Raw genomic sequence first — 17,706 nt, 5'->3', positions numbered from 1 at the left:
TGAATATTACTTCCACGTAGTCTACTTCCACGGAAATTTTAGTAACATTTATCTTAAATGGTACATGTCTAATAGAACCATTAAGGGAGAAATAAGTCAGGCACATAAAAGGGAAATTGGTGCTGAGGGCGTAATGATCCCTGGAATTACAACTAGACGTTAAACTTGGCTCTAGGTTTCCAAATGCTAAAAAGGAAAGCACCGAACCTTAGCCTGAGGTGGGCACTCGTGGATATAACACCACCTTTATGGTCAAAGAGCCCTGACTTACCCACTACCCACAATCATAACCTGGAGGAACAAATGATGGGACATTCTGAGGATGGGGGAGATGTGGTCGTCAGAAACCGTAAGGTCCATGATGTTTAAGCAGCGGGAAAATGTTCTTTATAAGGTACCGCACAGAGGAAAAACTGGGATAAAAATAAAAATAAATTGTTCCCAATCACACAAATATCATATGAAATTGTCATCAATCATTTTTATACCTAAGTCTCTTATGATTCAACTAAATAGTTAAAAAAATTAGTACATTTTAATTTAGTCGGGGGGGGGAGGAGGGAGTGTCAGAGGAAAACTTGTGGGAATTAGCTCTCTTCTACCATGAGGAATTGAACTCAGCCTGTCAGGCTTGGCAGCAGGCACCCTTCACCCCGAAAGTCACCTCACCGGTCCCTAGATAGTTTTTAAAATGGGAATATATGCACATGAGCACACGTATACACATGGGAGTGAGACAGACATAATGTATAACAGAACATTGGTGACTGTTCCCTGGTGAACCAGCTTCCTTTTAACATCGCCATTCTCCTTTCCTGCTCTCTCCTCTCCTTCCCTTCCCCCTCCCCAGCCCTCTTCTTCTGATGGGAGATTGAACCCAGGGTCCCACACATGCCAGGCAAGTGTTCTGTGAAGTCCTTGTCTCCAGCCAGCCTCACATTCCAATTTTTAAATGAATCCACAGTATTCACAGTCAAAACAGAAGTACAAATGGAATTCGATATTCTGCTTCCTAGAGGGCCAGATCATGGAGAGAGGGCAGCTGGCCCATCCTGCCAAGCATACCAAATGAAATGCCCTCCCTAGAAGGTGTATTGGCAAAACATCACAACCCTTTCAAGTTGTTGAACATCCAACAGCCATCCTCCTTTTGAGAAACCTATCCAAGGGAATTACACAGAACTGCCAAGGTCCCTGTACAAGATGTTCACCACAGTGACATGCCCTGTAAAAGTCAAATAACCCGGTACCGTGCCTGTCAGTAGGGGAACAAACTGTAGTCACTCTATTTGATGTATAAGGTGCGAGGTCCCAAGAAGCCAGACCAAACAAAAATGGAGTCACCCATGCTAAAAGGCCCTAATCCTGAGGAAGAGGAAAGATCCCCAATAGGTTGGCACCCTGGAAACAGGAGTCTACTTGACCCAAGTTGCATATGGAAGTCCTTAGAACCCCTTTACAACAGGAAGGGACCCTTACCATGTGTGTTAGTCCCCACTAGAGTAAGTGAGCCGAAGGAACCCGGTGTGAGCCACTGAGCTTGTCCCCCGCCTTGCAAACCCCACTCTCTGCCACTGCTTAGGGGCGACTGCTTGGGGTGCACTCGTTCAATTTTGTACACCTAGGTTGCCGCGGTTTGGGATGCTCCAGTAAAAGCCAGTCAGTTCTGTTACTGAAAACACTGTCATTTCATGTTTTGACCATTCCAAGACCATGAGGGCTTTCCCCCCTTTCAACCAAAAAATTCAGTGCCAAATATTTTAAAACCAGAAATGCTCTTTTAAAAAAAAAAAAAAATTCTTTTTTAAGACGTACTTATTTATTATATATGCAGCATGTACAACTACAGGCCAGAAGAGGGCACCCCAGATCTCATTACAGATGGTTGTGAGCCACCATGTATGTGGTTGCTGGGAATTGAACTCAGGACCTCTGGAAGAGCAGTCAGTGCTCTTCACCTCCAAGCCATCTCTCCAGCCCCCCAGAAATGCTCATTTTACAGTAGTTGAAGTTTTAAGAGCGCTTACCTTCAGCTGGGAATTTCCTAGCTCGTTCCTCAAAGAACCATTCTCCAGTTTTGGTTTTCACATTTCTGAAAAGCAAACAGAATTGTCTTTTGGGGAGCATGCCTCACTCTCGAGCTCAAGCTGACCTGGAACTCACTCTGCAGCTCCACTCCTGCCTCAGTGTCTCAAGCGCTTGAGATCCCAGGAGTGAGCCATTAGAACACCTTTAAAAATATTTTTTTCAACAATAGTGTTGTTTTTGTATGGGTGCTTCACCTGCATGCATGTCTGTGCACCACGCGCATACCTGGTGACTTCGGAGGCCAGAAAGAGGTGTCAGATCCGTTGGAACTGGAGTTCCAGGTACGTGTTAGCCACCTGGCCTGCCCCTGACCCCTCTGTATGTAGCGCATGGACACCCAACCTTTTGACTTCTCTGGATCAGTTGAATGAAGAATTGTCTTAGCCCACACATTTAGAAGTATCCAACCTGAGGCCAGCTATGAATGTGGCCCAACATAAAATTGTAAACTTACTAAAAACATTTGAGGTGTGTGTGTGTGTGTGTGTGTGTGTGTGTGTGTGTGTGTGTGTGTGTGAGAGAGAGAGAGAGAGAGAGAGAGAGAGAGAGAGAGAGAGAGAGAAAGACATCTGTGCTGTGATAAAACACTGACCAAAAGCAGCCTGGAGGAAGAAAGGTTTGTCTGGCGTCCAGCCCACCACCAAGGGAAAGCCAGGGCAACAAGAACTCCGGCAGGAACTGAAGCAGAGACCACAGGAGAACACCGGTGACTGGCTTGCTCTCGCTCCATGGTTTGCTCGGCCTGCTTGTTTAGACCACCATGGGCTTGGCTCTTCCATATCAGTCATCAGTCAAAAAAAATGGCCCCCAGACTTGGCCACAGGTGGATCCAAAGGACGCAATTCTTCAATTAATGTTCCCTCTTCCAAGGTGACTTTAGTTTGTGTCAAGATGACAAAAATTAACCTGCACTGTCGTCCTTGTAGATGACAATATTGTGTCCAGATGTCACTTAAACAGACGTACTCTTGCAACATGAGAGTCATGGGTTGAACACTCCTGGAAGGTAGTCCCTGCCTGCGGGAGCCTGGAATTATAAACATCGAACACCTGGTGCTCACTCTGCTTCTAGAAAGCACCAGCATCCATCTTTATGCTCTTTAACCCTGCTAAGGCCGAATTAGCAAATGAGAAATAACTGTTGAATGTGCTTTGCAAATTCCAGCACAGATGTTTTCTATGGAGGAGGCTGGAGGAGCTTCGCAAAAAGCTGTTTTGACCTCATGACTACGAGCAAGCAGCGAACTGAATAGACATGTAGGGGCCCATCTTCACTGTGCATCAAACCACCACATCTGCAGCTGGGGATGCAGTTACATGTATGCTTTATGCGCTGACAAAGTGGATGTGATGTCCCCAGGAGGCGCTGAAGGTGTTTTCAACATTCAGCTCACAAGAGGTGGAAGATGGGTTGGATCTGTGTCTTCGGAATTCTTTGAATGCCTGAAGCAGCGCATCCCTGCATGTCTGTTCTCCGACTAAGGCCCTGATGGGAAAGAAGCCTGAAGAACACCCCAAAGAGACCTTTGCCAGATGCTCAAGATGCAAAAATTCTGAATTAAGCAATGGACTGCTGTGAAACAGGGTAACAGGTTTCCTGCGTGGGCCAGTCCGGCCTCTAACTCCTGCTAAGAGCAGACTGCATTCACCCAGTTAAACACTTTCCTTCAAGCAACCCTGCAGCTATGATGCTTTGCAGTGGAGAAGCAAAATAGTGTGGGTTTGTTTTGTCTGTCCACAAGCCCAGCTGATCTGCTTTCAACGTTGATACAGGAAAACAGACAGATGTTTGTGATTAAATCCTAGGCAACTATGAGCCAAGCAGGGACTTGTGATGGAGATAAAGCATTGATTTTATCAAGCTGCTATCAACCCTTCCTGTAAACACTCACCATGTCCCTTCCCCAGGCCCCCTGTCCATCATAGCCAGAGTCACACTCACAGGTCCTAGCACAGTGTACTAGTGAGTAAATGAATATTCCTGCCTCTCCAGGGAGTACCCTGGGAAGAAAGGGATGAGGTGGGATCCAAAGTGGATAAAGGCTGTAGCAGTGTGCCCTCAAGGGGGGAGGGGTGGTGGTTCATGTTACCAAAGAGACTGAGCACCAGGCAGGAAGCACTCACTATTGGCACAGCGCTCACCCAGAGGTCTGAGGAGACATCAAAGAGAAGATGGCAAAATGCCACAGGCAATATCCATGGAGCCTGCAAGACCAGGGGACCGACCATGCTGAGCAAGCATCACCATGGCAACTAGAAAGTACTAGCAGGAAGCAGCTTTCAAAAGAACCCCAAACTGCAGCAGGAAATCAGGCCAGAGCGAGGAGACACTGGGGCAGAGTGCAGGGGACAGAGTGGAGGGGTTTAGGACACTGACCAGACCCACGCACAGGGAGCCCTGTTGAAGCCCAATAAAAGGCAAAACCAGCGGGCAGTGGCAGCAAATGCCTTTAATCCCAGCACTTGGGAGGCAGAGTCAGGCGGATCTCTGAGTTTGAGGCTAGCCTGGTCTACAGAGCAAGTTCCAGGACAGCCAGGGCTACACAGAGAAACCCTGTCTGGAGAAAAAAAAAAAAAAAAGAAGGCAGAACCAAATCAGCTAAGCCCTGACTGAGGTGCAGTTCAGCTCCTTTCCCAGAACACAAAGGAAGGAAAAGACAGAAATGCGGAAGAGAAGATAACACAAATGGAGTGTGAAGCCAAGAGTTATTATAATAACTCTGCTCACTAAGAGTTATTCTCCGGGCTGTGGCTGTGGCCGAGGGAGCACTGGCCCAGCATGTGCAAGGCAATAAGGTCAATCCCTAGCAAAAGAAAAGAAAGGGGGAGGCGGGGTGATAATCAAATTGAAGAGAAGAAAATGTTGGCTTAGAAATGGGCAAATTCAAGAGGCTAAAAAACCAAGAGTTCAAAAGTGTGTCCCTTGGTCCGTAAGGATCAAGAGAAAAGATCCCCTTTCCCAGACACATTTTAACTGTAAGGACTAGAAAGGGGAGCTGTGGGAGTTTGAATGTAATGGCCCCCATAAGCTCATGGGGAGGGGCACTATTAGGAAGTGTGGCCTTGTTGAAGGAAGTGTGTCGCTGTGGAAGTGGGCTTTGAGGTCTCATATGCTCAAGCCATACCCAGTGTCTCAGACTACTTCCTGTTGTCTACAGGTCAAGATGTAGTACTCTCAGCTCCTTCTCCAGCACCATGTCTGCCTGCATGCCACCATGTTGCACAAGGATGATAATGGACTGAACCTCTGAAACTGTAAGCCAGCCCAATTAAATGTTTTTCTTTATAAGAGTTGCCATGGTCATGGTATCTCTTTACAGCAATAGAAACCCAAAGATGGGGGTATTTCCAGGGCATAAACAGCAGGTGATAAAACTCCTTCAGATGTCTCTGTAATATTACATTCCAGAAGACGAGGAAGCATTTATTGAATTTCCTGATTAAAAGGGCAAGACCCAGGATTAGAAAGCCAGTGAGGTCACCACACACGTGGGGAAGCCCCTGGAAGGCATATTCAAATCCATTGGCTTGGGAAATGCAGTCTTCCGAGTAATTATGGGTAACTGCGTGGAGAGCAGGCAGTTATGGGGAAATCAGCAGACCCAACTGCTTTCTTAGGAAAAGGGCACATTGTTGGTTTCTGAAAACCAGTAAGTATGCATTTGAATCAAGAAGAAATTCCAGAATCTAATCCAACCATCACCAAAGCACTTCAGCGTAGGTGGGGTTTCAGAACATAGCAGCCTAAGGTCAGCTGTGTGATTGGACAGGAACCCCAGGGCAGCCCTCTTTCAGGAAAATAAAAAGAGGTTCATTCATGACAATACTGAAATAGCTGTATCAATGGACCGGGACGGGAGCTGAGTCATCTGAAACCAGTACGTCAAATATGACGTCTGCTGGTTTGGGAATACACTCTGGTCTGTCTTGTGGACATGTATAAGTTACTATGGAAATCCTTCTCAAAGCATAATGTGCAGAAATAACCACTCCCACCCACCTGCCTGGACTCTCAACCCCAGCCCTCTGTGACCTTGAGTGTGCACCAGGGTAGCCCTTGGCCTGATTACCATGCAAAGTGCCAGCCCAGATAAACTGCCTCCTGGATGGTGACAGGCTCCAGCTGAAGTAAGCAGATGAATGACCATGGAGAGTACAAGCCAAAGACGTAAAAATTAAAAAGCTCACTAATTCTCAAAAGGGTTTTAAAGGCAGAACTGCAATCAAGTGCTAACCACAGGATGAGCCCAACCTTCCACAAGAACGATGCCCACAGCTGTGTGGAAGCATTCTCTTCCTGGGGATGCTGCCATGAGTCTACTAGTCCTATCACTCAAGAGGTGGAGGCAGGAGAATTTTGAGTTTGAGGCCAGCCTGAACTACCTGCTGAAGCCCTGTCTCAACAATGTGTTCACTTTAGTAAGCACCAAACAAGTATTCTCATGCTGAGCTCAGTGGACACAGTCAGTGTCACAAGTCTCAAGATCAGAGTTCGGATCTCTAGACCCCACGTAAAGTTAGCTGTGACAGCAGGAGCCTGTAATTCCAGCAATGGCCAGATGGGAGGAGGCGGAATTCTTAGGTGCTCAAAGGCCAGCTACCCTGGCATACACAGTGGCGAACATCAAAGAGATCCCGTCTCAGACAAAGGTGGAAGACAGGCCTGGAGAGCTGGCTCCGCAGTTCTGAGTGCATCCTGCTCTTGCAGAGGACCCGAGTTCAGTTCCCAGCACTCACGTCAGGCAGCTCACAACTAACTATCTGTAACTCCGGTTCCCGAGGGATTGATGTCCCTGGCCTCTGAGGGCACCGACATGTATGTGTGCATACCCTAAACATACACAGTTAAAAATAAATCTTTAAAATAAAAAGGTGGAAGGTGAGGACCAACACCTAAGGTTGTGTCCTCTGAGTTCCACACATGCACCATGGCACACATGTGACTATGCTTAGACATATACACACGCACACATACACACACATGCACACTCCCAAGTCAGACACACAAAAGCATTCTATCATTTTCTGTATTTTCACTCTCTGCTTTGACTTCAAGACTTCAAAGAATATTAAGAATCTTTACTCTCTCTTTTTTTTTTTTTTGTACGTGAATAAAAAAATATCACAATCCTGTAACTAATTTCCCTGTTCTTAAGCTGAGTGAACATATTCCACATGAAATGGCATGTGCTGCCCCTTGAGGACTAGACATAACACTGCCAGTTAGGAATTCTCCCTGGCTAATGTCTGACTATGTGAGATACTTTACACAATATATCTAACTTGTTTATGTATCATGAGAAACACACAGATCTGGAGGGGTAACTCCACGGAGTACTTGTCAGCTCCCCAAAATCCCTGGGTTCCAGCCCCAGCACACTGCCCCCAAGCAGCGCACAAACGCCATTTCCATCCGCAGTGTTAAAGGCAGGCTTTAGATAAAAGCCTATCAAGTTTGAAACAGATAGGTCTTTCAGAAGGCTGGTCCTCTCATCACAGAAGCACTGTGCTTGCCACCAACAACAGCGAATGTGAAGTATTTCACTTTCACAGTGGGTGATCTGCCTTTGTGGACTGAAAGTGGCAATGGGTCTGCCATTGTTTAGACAAAATCTAAACAATGCAATTATGGAAATACTGAGGGTTAGTCTCGAATTTAGAGATTTTTCTAAACTCTGGGAAGTTTTACTTCAATAGGAAACAATTGTTGCAGGACCTTTGTTAAAATATCATTTGATTTTCAATAAAATTCCTCTCGTGCCAGGCAGAAAACACAACATTCCATCTTGTAAGAACATGTTTACATCCAATCCAACTCCCAACCTAGCAGGGTCTGGTGATGCAGACATGGACTCCCTATGGGAGAGGCTGATGCAGGAGAATGAGAAGCTCAAGTCTGGACTAGATCAGGTGGGGCATCTTGAGCAAACCTTGGCTCAAAATGTAAAAATAAATACAATGGCGGGCATTCTAGCCAGTGAGGGAACACTTACCTAGCATGGTCGAGGCCCTCAGTTCCCCAAATCCTAATCTAAAAGGCAATTTAATCAAGGGCTCGGTGGGCACTATACTTGCCACAAAAAAGCCAGAGTACCAGAGTTCAGGTCTCCATCACCCATGTAAATGCTGGGTGGGCGTGATGTCTCCACCTATAATCTCAGAACACAGAAGGTAGAGAGAAGGAATCCAGGCTGGAAGATAACTGGCTGGAATAGGCGAGTTTATGAGCTCTGGTTTCAGGTGAGAGATCCCTGCCTCAGCATATAAGGTGGAGAGCATGAAGGAAGACAGATGGTATCAACCCCTGCCCTCCACATGCACATACACACACACCAAAAAAGGAAAAGCATTTCAAACCAAATAGAATCCCTTCTAATAAACTCCAGAATCCTGTGCCAATCATTTCTGCTCTATAAAGGGTAACCTGAGAGCGTGGTAATCAGATGCCCAGGGTCAACCAGGGTCAAGTTTCAACTGAACTCACTCAAACTCCACTGGCATCAGGGATGGTGCGTCCAGGACATTTGAGCAATCTGAAACAGACCCCTAAAACATCAGTAGCATCTGCTGCAATCTGGAACTTTCCATCTCAGATTCAGGGTGCCAGCTAGTTTTTTTGGTCAGCCTAACACAAGCTAAAGTCATCTGAGAGGAGGGAGCCTCAGCAGAGAAAATGTCTCTATAAGATCAGGCTGTAAGCAAGCAAGCCTGTGGGGCATTTTCTTAATTAGTGATTGATGGAGAGCCCATCCCATGGTGGGTGATGCCCCCATCCCTGGGTTGGTGGTCCTGGGTTCTATAAAGAAAGCAGACTGAGCAAGCTACTAAACAGCACCCCTCGTGGCCTCTGCATCAGCTCCTGCCTCCAGGATCCTGCCCTGTTTGAGTTCCTGTCCCGACTTCCTTGATGATGAACAAACACTGTGAAAGTGTAAACCACACAAACCCTGTCCTTCCCAAGCTGCTTTGGTCATGGTGTTTCATCGCAGGTATAGTAACCCTGAGGCACTTGGCTCTAGTTTTATAGAAATCCCAGGACACACTTATTATTCAAATACTTTCAAACTTACGTAACTCCCCGAGTTTCGGGTTTTTTTTTTTTTTCTATCCAGTCCAAGCAGAAGCATCCAACCTTTTGGGATTTAGCAAGACATTGTCATCTACAAAGTTTGTGCATGAGAACCACACACACAATGGAGTTTTTGTTTGTTTTCTAAGTAAGACAATTCCATAATGCTTTAAGCAAACATAGGATTTGCTGTTTGGCCATATCCAGGGCTATCCCTAGTCCTATGGGGCTGGGGGTGCAGCTCAGTGGCTCATTGGCTTTCTGATGTCTGACAGCCCACTCCCAGTGTGAGGCAGGAGCAAGCACCCCTTGAGACCGAAGGCATGCAGCTTCTGCAGGGTGTAGCTCGGTGGTGGAGGGCTTGATCAACGTGCTTGAGGTTCTAGGTTTGAGCTCTGTTAGCGGGGGGGGGGGGGGGGGGGGGGGAGCGTATGCGTGTAACCCCAGGTTCCATTCCCAACACCACAAAAAGACCCTGAAGAAGCAGAGTGTGAACTCACAAATACCCAGAGACTAAACGGCTTCTTCCAGTCCCAGACAATTACAAAGCAGTAGGCAAAAGCAAACAGTTTGAGGACGGGAAGGTCTGCCCAAGAGGAACTCCTCAGAAATCCGCTTTAGACAAGTGAGCAGGCTTCTCTCAGATGTGAGGGATTTGATTTCACTTCATATGTTGTTCTACAGGGGGGAAATCAAAGCAAATCACGGCAGCTTAGCCTCCTTGACGTTTCCACAGTTGTTACCTTGGACTTCATGGCAGAACTGTCTACGTCAACAAGGGTTAGCGCCGCTGCTGTCTCACACTGCTTGCTTCTGCCCATGTGTGTTCCTCTGACCGAGATCACCTCCTTTTAACTGTGGGCACCCCAGTCCACAGTATCACTTCTCCCCAGGGAACCACCCCTGTCGTGGAATATTACTTGAAGGAGTGTTCCTTTTGCTTAGGTTGCATTTGTTGAACTCTGTGGAGCTGTGTTACTGTGCCTGTCTAAAACACCTGATGGTCTAATAAAGAGCTGGCCAAGAGCAAGGCAGGAGAAAGGCTAGGTGGGGCTGGCAGGCAGAGAGAAGATATAGGGAGAGAAATCTGGGAGGAGGAAAAGAGATGGAGGAGAAGAAGGAACAGGAGAAAGAGGAGTCCAGGGGCCAGCCACCCAGTTACCCAGCCACCCAGCAAGCCATGGAGTGAGATTTCCAGGAATAACAGAACAGGAAAAGCCCAGAGGCAAAAGGTAGGTGGGATAATTTAAAGTTAAGTAAAGCTGGCCAGAAATAAGCCAAGCTAAGGCCAGGCATTTATAATTTAGAATAAGCCTCTGTGTGTGATTCATTTGGGAGCTGGGTGGTGGGTCCCCAAAAAGAGTAAAACCCTCAACAACACACCCCTTTCCATAGAATCACCTTTACTGTTGAAATCAAATGCTTCCCACGGCATCCCGCTCTTCCTTGGGAATGAGCCTCTCCCATTGGAATCACCTCTCTCCACCTGGAATCAATCCCCTCTTGCTGGAAAAACACCCCTCCTCATCAGCTCCTGCTGACGACCATACATCCTTCCTCATTCCGGAAAGCAACTTCCAGCAGATGGACCAGACCTTCTTAAGTCCTTTCTACCTTGTCTTTGTCTACAGAAGTCTTCCTTCTTCCTTCCTTGGCTCACTAGAGCCCAGTCCCCTTTTGAATGACCTCTCAAGTTCCCCATCATCCCGGCCATCAGCCTCATTCATTGCAACAGTGTTTTTATTACAGTTTTTAAAAATTGTACTGGGTGTTGATCCCAAGACCATGCATGTGCTAGGCAAACACTCTATCACCTCCATGTATTCCCAGCCTTCTTATTTTTCATATCGAGACAGGCCTTACTAAGTTGTTGGGCTTGCAAAGTACCTTTGCCAGATGAGCCATGGCCCAAACCCCCAAGCCTGGTCTCACACTCGCTCTACAGCCCAGGCAGGCCTTGAACTTGTGACCCCCATACCTCAGCTTCTGGAAAAAGTGCAATTACAAACCCACACTTCCAGACCCAGCTCCTGTTGCTCATTTATCGCTGTCTTCCACCTCTTCACGGACCTTTGGTTGTGACTGTAGTACAAAGACTATGAGCTTTAACACCAATCCCCAGGGCCTAGCACAGAGGCTTTCCATGTGCCTCTTAAGAGGCTGGCTTCCCAGGACAAGTCCAGCGGGCAGGCCAGGCATGAAGAAGAGGCGCCAGGGCTCCAGGCTCTACTTTACACCGCCCTCTGCTTCAGCATCTGCTCTGAAGTGTGGACAGCGGTAGTAACTTTAAAGAAGGCTTGAAAGTACTCTCCCACTGTGATGGTCCGGGGTCACTGCCAACTGAATCAGCCTGGCTCCCTTGTCCTGAGCTCTGGGGCTCTCAGCACCAGGCAAGTCTCCAAGAGAAACGTTGCCCTGAAGGAAGATGCCGTCTGCCCGGTGTCTGCTGGGGCCCCAGCAGCCCCAGCCAGCACACTGCACGGGCCTTTTGCTTGGCAGGAATCTAAGTTGTACATTGCTCTTTAAGAAGAGGGTCTGCATATCTAGTCCTCCTGGCTGTCCTGGAACTCACAGATGTCCACCGCTCTGGCCCTTCTTCGTACACTTTTCATTGGTAACCCCAAGTCTCACTCTTTCTTGATTTGAAAAACCCACTATCCTCATCTAGTTCTTAGTTTTCACTGAGGGAAAAGTAGGGGAAAGAGACATGAATGGACGTAAGACCGGTCCCCAGGTCCCACTCTGTGATACAGGGAGAGCAGGGATCAGCTAAGCTCGGCAGGGCCTCACGATTGTTGCAGCCCAGAAACTGGACGGTGGCCCCGTGTGGACAAAGCTGGAGACGGGAGTATGAAGTGGGCAGAGTGAGTGAGAGAAAGCCTGAGTTACTGTACACTTGCTTCCTTCTAACACGGCTTCTTTCCGAATCTACCTGGACTGACGCAACTATTGCAGGTATTTTTGAAAAACATCCTTATTTCGAAATAAGGAAGCTGGGGGGTTATAGAAATGACGTTTTGTGTATTTAGTGGGTCAAGTTACAATGCCGGGCATGATGCCGGGTAGGGCAGAGATTTCAACATAGTGCCTTCCCTAGGAGATTGCCTCAGCCCAGGCCCTCTGTTTTGATTTTTAGTTTGCAGTTAACTATTAGAAGGGAAAACATTGCTAAGCGTTCATTATGTCCTTGATTAGGGTTGACGTAGACATCAAAGCCAGGTGGCTGGCTGAGTGGGGAAGAAAGTCCTTGGACCTGTCTAGAGATGGCTGGGCATCCATTTTCTCTAAGGAAAGCCAGAAGGACACTGACTCCAGGAAGCCCAAGAAAGGAGGGCAACTGACCAGAATGCAGAGACAGACGCAGAGACAGACATGGCGCTCTGGCCAAAGGAAGGGACTGGTTCAAACACAGAGAGGCCTGAGCCACTTGCATATTGCCGAGGGAGTGATGTGCATTCAGCCTTGCAAAGGGACAGGAAATCTAGCATTGCTGCCAGGGTGGCCAGGCAGACAGACCTCCTGGTTTAGGAAGGAAGCAGCTTCAATGCTGCTCTGTGTTCGGATCTCCCATGATCTGTTCTGGGGTCCCCTCCAACATGAGCAGTGATATTACAGGCTGCTTTCAGACCCAAGTCTCTGGCCACTCTCCAGATTCACATCTTCAGATTCATTCACAGATTCCAATCTGCCTCACATTTCCCTCTTCCTGTAGGTCCTGTGGTATTCTTTATGTGTGTTCTTCCTTCAAGCGGGTGTGCCTCTACATGTCTCAAAGAACCTATGACCTGCTCTCACTTGGGACAGGGGGGACTGCAGGTCAAATATGCTAATTTTCAAAATGACTGTTCAAAAACACTACTTCTGTGTTAAAAGCCTCATTATCAACCAGGTGCTGTGGTGCACACCTTTAGTCCCAGCACTTAGAGGCAGAGGCAGGTGGATCTTTGAGTCCCGGGCCAGCTTGGTCTACATAGTGAGTTCCAGGCCAACCAGAGCTATGTAGAGAGACCCTGTTTCAAAACCAAACCAAACAAAAAAGCCTCATGAGCGATGGCTCACTAGTTAAGAGCACTGGCTGCTCTTCCTGAAGACCTGGATTCAATTCCCAGCATCCACATGGTGGCTCATAACCATCTCTAACTCCATTTCCAGGGAATGCAACATCCTTTTCTGGCCTACTGGGCGCCAGGCATGCATGTGGTACACAGACATGCATCAATGTAAAATATACATAAAAAAATTTAAAACCCTCAACATCAAATAATTAAAATGGATGCAGACTCAGTATATAACCAAGAGTCACCATCTAGTTGTGTATCTGAGCCACTTCCTTTACAACATTCTCTGAGAAAGCAGTTCAGGACCCTGCTCACCTCCATGTTCTCATCCCCTGCCTCTTTTCCTGAAGGGAATAAGGTCTAAGAACACCGAGGCACTGGGCTGGGTGTACAGTGGCCCTGCAATCTCAGCATTTGGTGGAGGCTGGGTGATCAGGAGTTCAAGATCAGCCTCAGCTACATACATGGAGTTTAGAGCCAGTCTGGGCTTCACGAGACTCTCTCTTTAAAAAGAAAAAGACTAAGGCGCTAGTCGAGAACCCCAAATAAATCATTGAAAATTCTGAGTCAGGATATCATCACTCACCAAATACATTTTGTGGCTGGGCATGAATGGCACACAGCTTTAATCCCAGCACTCAGGAGTCAGAGCTCTGTAAGTTCGAGGCCAGCCCGGTTTTGTATCAATTTGCAGACCTTCCAGAGATATACAATGAGATCTCCTCTCTCAAAAGAGAGAGAGAGAGAGAGAGAGAGAGAGAGAGAGAGAGAGAGATCTGCCTGCCTCTGCCTCTGCCTCTGCCTCTGCCTCTGCCTCTGCCTCTGCCTCTGCCTCCCGAGTACCAGGATGGATTAAAGGTGTGTGCTACCACCACCTGGCAATAAAATCATTTTTTAATTAAGATATCTCCCTCCCAAGCAGAGGAAAATGGCTCTACCTTGGGCAGCCTGGAAGCATCTATGGATCAGACTGGGTATGATGCTTTCAGGAAACATCTATTGATGACTGGGTGTGATGCTTTCAGGAAGCATCTATTGATGACTGGGGCATGATGGCTACACCTGATGAGCTTGAAGCTGGGATGGTTCTGGACCATCCCTGCATCCTGGGTCAGGAGAGGAATAGAACACTCACTTGTGTGCTCGTATACACACACTCACATACACACCCTGCCCATGATGCTTACCTGTCTTCAAAGCACACCGTGCACTTCCACGTGTGAGTCCTCCGCAGGAATACGCGGCACTCGGAGCACACGCGGTAGCTGCAGCCCTGGCACACAGCTCCGCGGTTCAGCAGCAGGCCCAGAGCCCGCTGGCAGCGTGCACAGCACTTCTCCCTGTATTCCCGGCTTGAGCTCTTTGCCCCTTTCCACCGAAGATGCTGCAGGTGTGTTTTCAGTTTCCTGAAACCCAGGGAGTTGAATTAGGATTGGGTGGTATGATGGTTAGCTTTAACTGCCAAGTTGGCATAGCCTTGAGTCACCTGAGAAGGGCCTCAACAAGGGCTGTGTACACTGGGTTGACCTGTGGACCTGTCTGTGGGAGGTGTCTTAAGTTAATTGATGTGGAAAGAACCAGCCCACTGTGGGCGGCACTATCACCTAGGCAGGGGCACGCTGTATGAGAATGTGGAAATGGAGCTGGGCGGGCAAGCAAACACACACATATACATTGGTGTCTCTCTGCCGTGGGCTGCAGGTGATGTGGCAAGCCAAACATTCCTACTTGGACTTCCCCCACAATAATGGGTGGTGACCTGGAGTCATGTGATAAAATAAACCTCTTTCTCCCCTAAGCTGCTTTTTGTCCGGGTAACTTCTCATAGCAACATAAATAAAACTAAGACAGACATGGACAGCAGACTACGGACAGGGGCCTCCACAGACCTGCCGTATAAGGCAAACAGCTTTGGTATCTGACAAGGCTGCATGAGCTGGTCTCTTGGCTCAGGGTTTTCTGTGAAAGGACGCCTTATCTCCCACGGTGGCTGTGAGGATTACATGACAAAAGATGGCATGCCTGTCTCGGAGGCAGTTTGTGCTCGCTCATCCTTTCAGAACAGGAGGACCTTCCTCACTGGATCCACGGACTCTGTTACTATTCCAAATACTGTTTCTTTAAATCACCAAAGAGATTTGAACCATTTAGTCATTTTCTCAGCCTATTATTATTTCAATGATTAGAGTTTACAAGTATATTTAAGGGGTCTTGAAATAAAGGAGGGAACAGGTGTGGTGACACACACACCCTTTCTTTCTTTCTTTCTTTCTTTCTTTCTTTCTTTCTTTCTTTCTTTCTTTCTTTCTTTCTTATTTTTTTCAAGATAGGTTTCTCTGTGTAGCTTTGGAGCCTATCCTGGAACTCTGTAGACCAGGCTTGCCTCGAACTCATAGAGATCCGCCTGGCTCTGCCTCCTAGGTGCTGGGATTAAAGGCGTGCGCCACCACTGCCGCCGGCTGACACACCCCTCAGCATTTGGAACACAGAGGTACACAGAGGCAGGTAGATCTCTATGAGTTCAAAGTCAGTCTGGTCTACACAGGGAGTTCCGGGACAGCCAGGGCTGTATAGAGAGAGATCTCATCTCAGATAGAGAGATAAATAAATGAATGAATCAAGAAATAATAAAGGAGCATGGAAAAAGAACTTTGTATCTTTGGTTAATCACACAATTTCCCTCAGTCTTCAAACATTTGACTTTATGTGTGTGATGTTTTTCTATGCATATGGGTGTTTTTGCCTGCATGTATGTCAGTGTCCCGGGCTTGCAGTGCCTGTGGAGGCCAGAAGAGGGCATCAGGTTCCCCGGGACTGAAGTTACAGAGGGTTGTAAACTACCCTGTGGGTATTGAGAATTGAACCCTAGTCCTCAGAAGAGCAGTCGGTGCTCTTAACTGCTGAGTCATCTGTCTAGAGACTCCGAGACAAGTTCTCCTCTTAAAAACATTGGCTTGCCCCTCTTTGGTGCCAGGAGTGGCCCTAGGGTTTCTTACACTCCAAGCATATGCTCCATTATTCATCTGCTTACTTTCAAACATGCCTGATAGCTAAAAGGTGATCCTGAACTCTTTTTTTTATTATTAAAAAATATCTAGATTTCTTTCAATTTTATGTGCATGAGTTTTCTGTCTGTATGCATGTATGTGCACCACATGAGTGCTTGGTTCCCACAGAGGCCAGAGAGGGCATTGGAACCCCCTGGAATGGAGTTATAGATAGATGGTTGGGGGCTACCATGTGGATGCCGGGAATTGAACCCAGGGCCTTCTGCAATATCAAAAAGTGCCCTTAATGGCTGAGCCATCTCCCGAGCCCTGACCTTGAACCCCTAATCCTCCCGTTTCTACCTCCCAGGTACTGAGATTTCAGGTGTGCCCATGAATGCTGAAAAACAAAACGTGTATTTACAGAGGGAACCTCCCAGCTAACAGTGGGCGGTTCTGCCGTCCAGAGCGGCCAGTAAGTGCAACCTCAGACCAAACATCCAGGCCAGAAAAGAAGCTTCTGTTGATCGAGGGGTCAGGGAACTGGCTAAGCAGGTTCACCCTTCTTCCAAGCCAGCCGCAAGGCAAACATGAATAAAGAGAAAAGATAGAAATGGATTCCACCAGTTTTCTGTTTCTGACCCTCCTTCTTTGTGCCTCCAGGTACCGGAAAACACAGGAGGGGGGCTTAACTGGAAGTTTTCCCTTGAGGGGGCTGCCAGAGGCCTGCCGGTGCTCCTGTATTATTCTCACAAAGTGGGCAAGCACATAAGGAGCAAATATCACAAAGGCACTCTTTCCAAAGAATTGTGAAATTCATTTAGTTCTATTGCGAAAATAATCCCCACCCCCACCCCTGCACTGGGACCCTTCTCAGTTAGAAGTTCAGGCCCGAGCTTGCAGTCATAAGGAAGCCGAACAGAAAAAGCCAAGCCCCATAGGACACCACCACCCCCCCTTCCCCAGGTCAAAGCACAGCTTACCGGACCCTTTCCTCTTCCATGCTTTGAACAGCCTGATCTCGGTAGAGGACCCTGAGAATGACCTCCCGTTCTAACTCCTTGAAGGACTCCAGGTCCACTTCATGGGCCATTTCCTCTCCCCAAGACGGACAGAAGAGATCCACTGCCCCGTGGAGACGCCAGAGTCCAGCTGCTTCCCTCAATCCTGCAGGAGCCTCCTCTCTGGTTTCACCAGTGACCGTGTCTGACTTGTGACTCTTGCTTCCTTCCGAACTGGGCCATACTCCCTCTGAGAAGCAAGCTCTGAGAGGCTGCCTCACTGCCACCCGAGGAGTGTTTTCACTGGGCTCTGCCTGATGAGACAAGAGCGTATCTTTTTCTGAGGTTTTGCCAGAGATTGTTATAAATGATGCATGGTTGCTGAGCAGATAATTTCTGTAAAGCGCAAGTGATCTCCACCCTGAGGAAGTTCACAAATAGCAAGGGGAGAGCAAACTTTCCCCCAGAAAAGTGTGTCCAGGTCAGCAGAAGTGACAATCGGA

At 47.7% G+C, this 17,706-nt stretch overlaps 1 protein-coding gene across 3 annotated transcripts in view; it reads right to left on the bottom strand.

Moving 5' to 3' along the window:
• Sytl3 (synaptotagmin like 3) overlaps positions 1-17,295 on the bottom strand; it is a 57,079-nt gene extending 39,784 nt beyond the window's left edge. For all 3 annotated transcript variants that reach the window (XM_036169133.1, XM_036169135.1, XM_036169136.1), the window contains exons 1-3: positions 17,186-17,295; positions 14,403-14,621; positions 2,028-2,092 (exon numbers count right to left, since the gene is read on the bottom strand). In XM_036169133.1, the coding sequence (XP_036025026.1) occupies positions 2,028-2,092; positions 14,403-14,621; positions 17,186-17,295 (394 nt within the window). The remainder of the gene's footprint in view (positions 1-2,027; positions 2,093-14,402; positions 14,622-17,185) is intronic.
• Between the last annotated feature and the right edge of the window lie 411 nt (positions 17,296-17,706).

The sequence above is a fragment of the Onychomys torridus genome, chromosome 19, assembly GCF_903995425.1.
Source record: "Onychomys torridus chromosome 19, mOncTor1.1, whole genome shotgun sequence".
Taxonomy (NCBI): Eukaryota; Metazoa; Chordata; class Mammalia; order Rodentia; family Cricetidae; genus Onychomys; species Onychomys torridus.
This window is presented reverse-complemented; position numbering and strand designations above follow the sequence as displayed.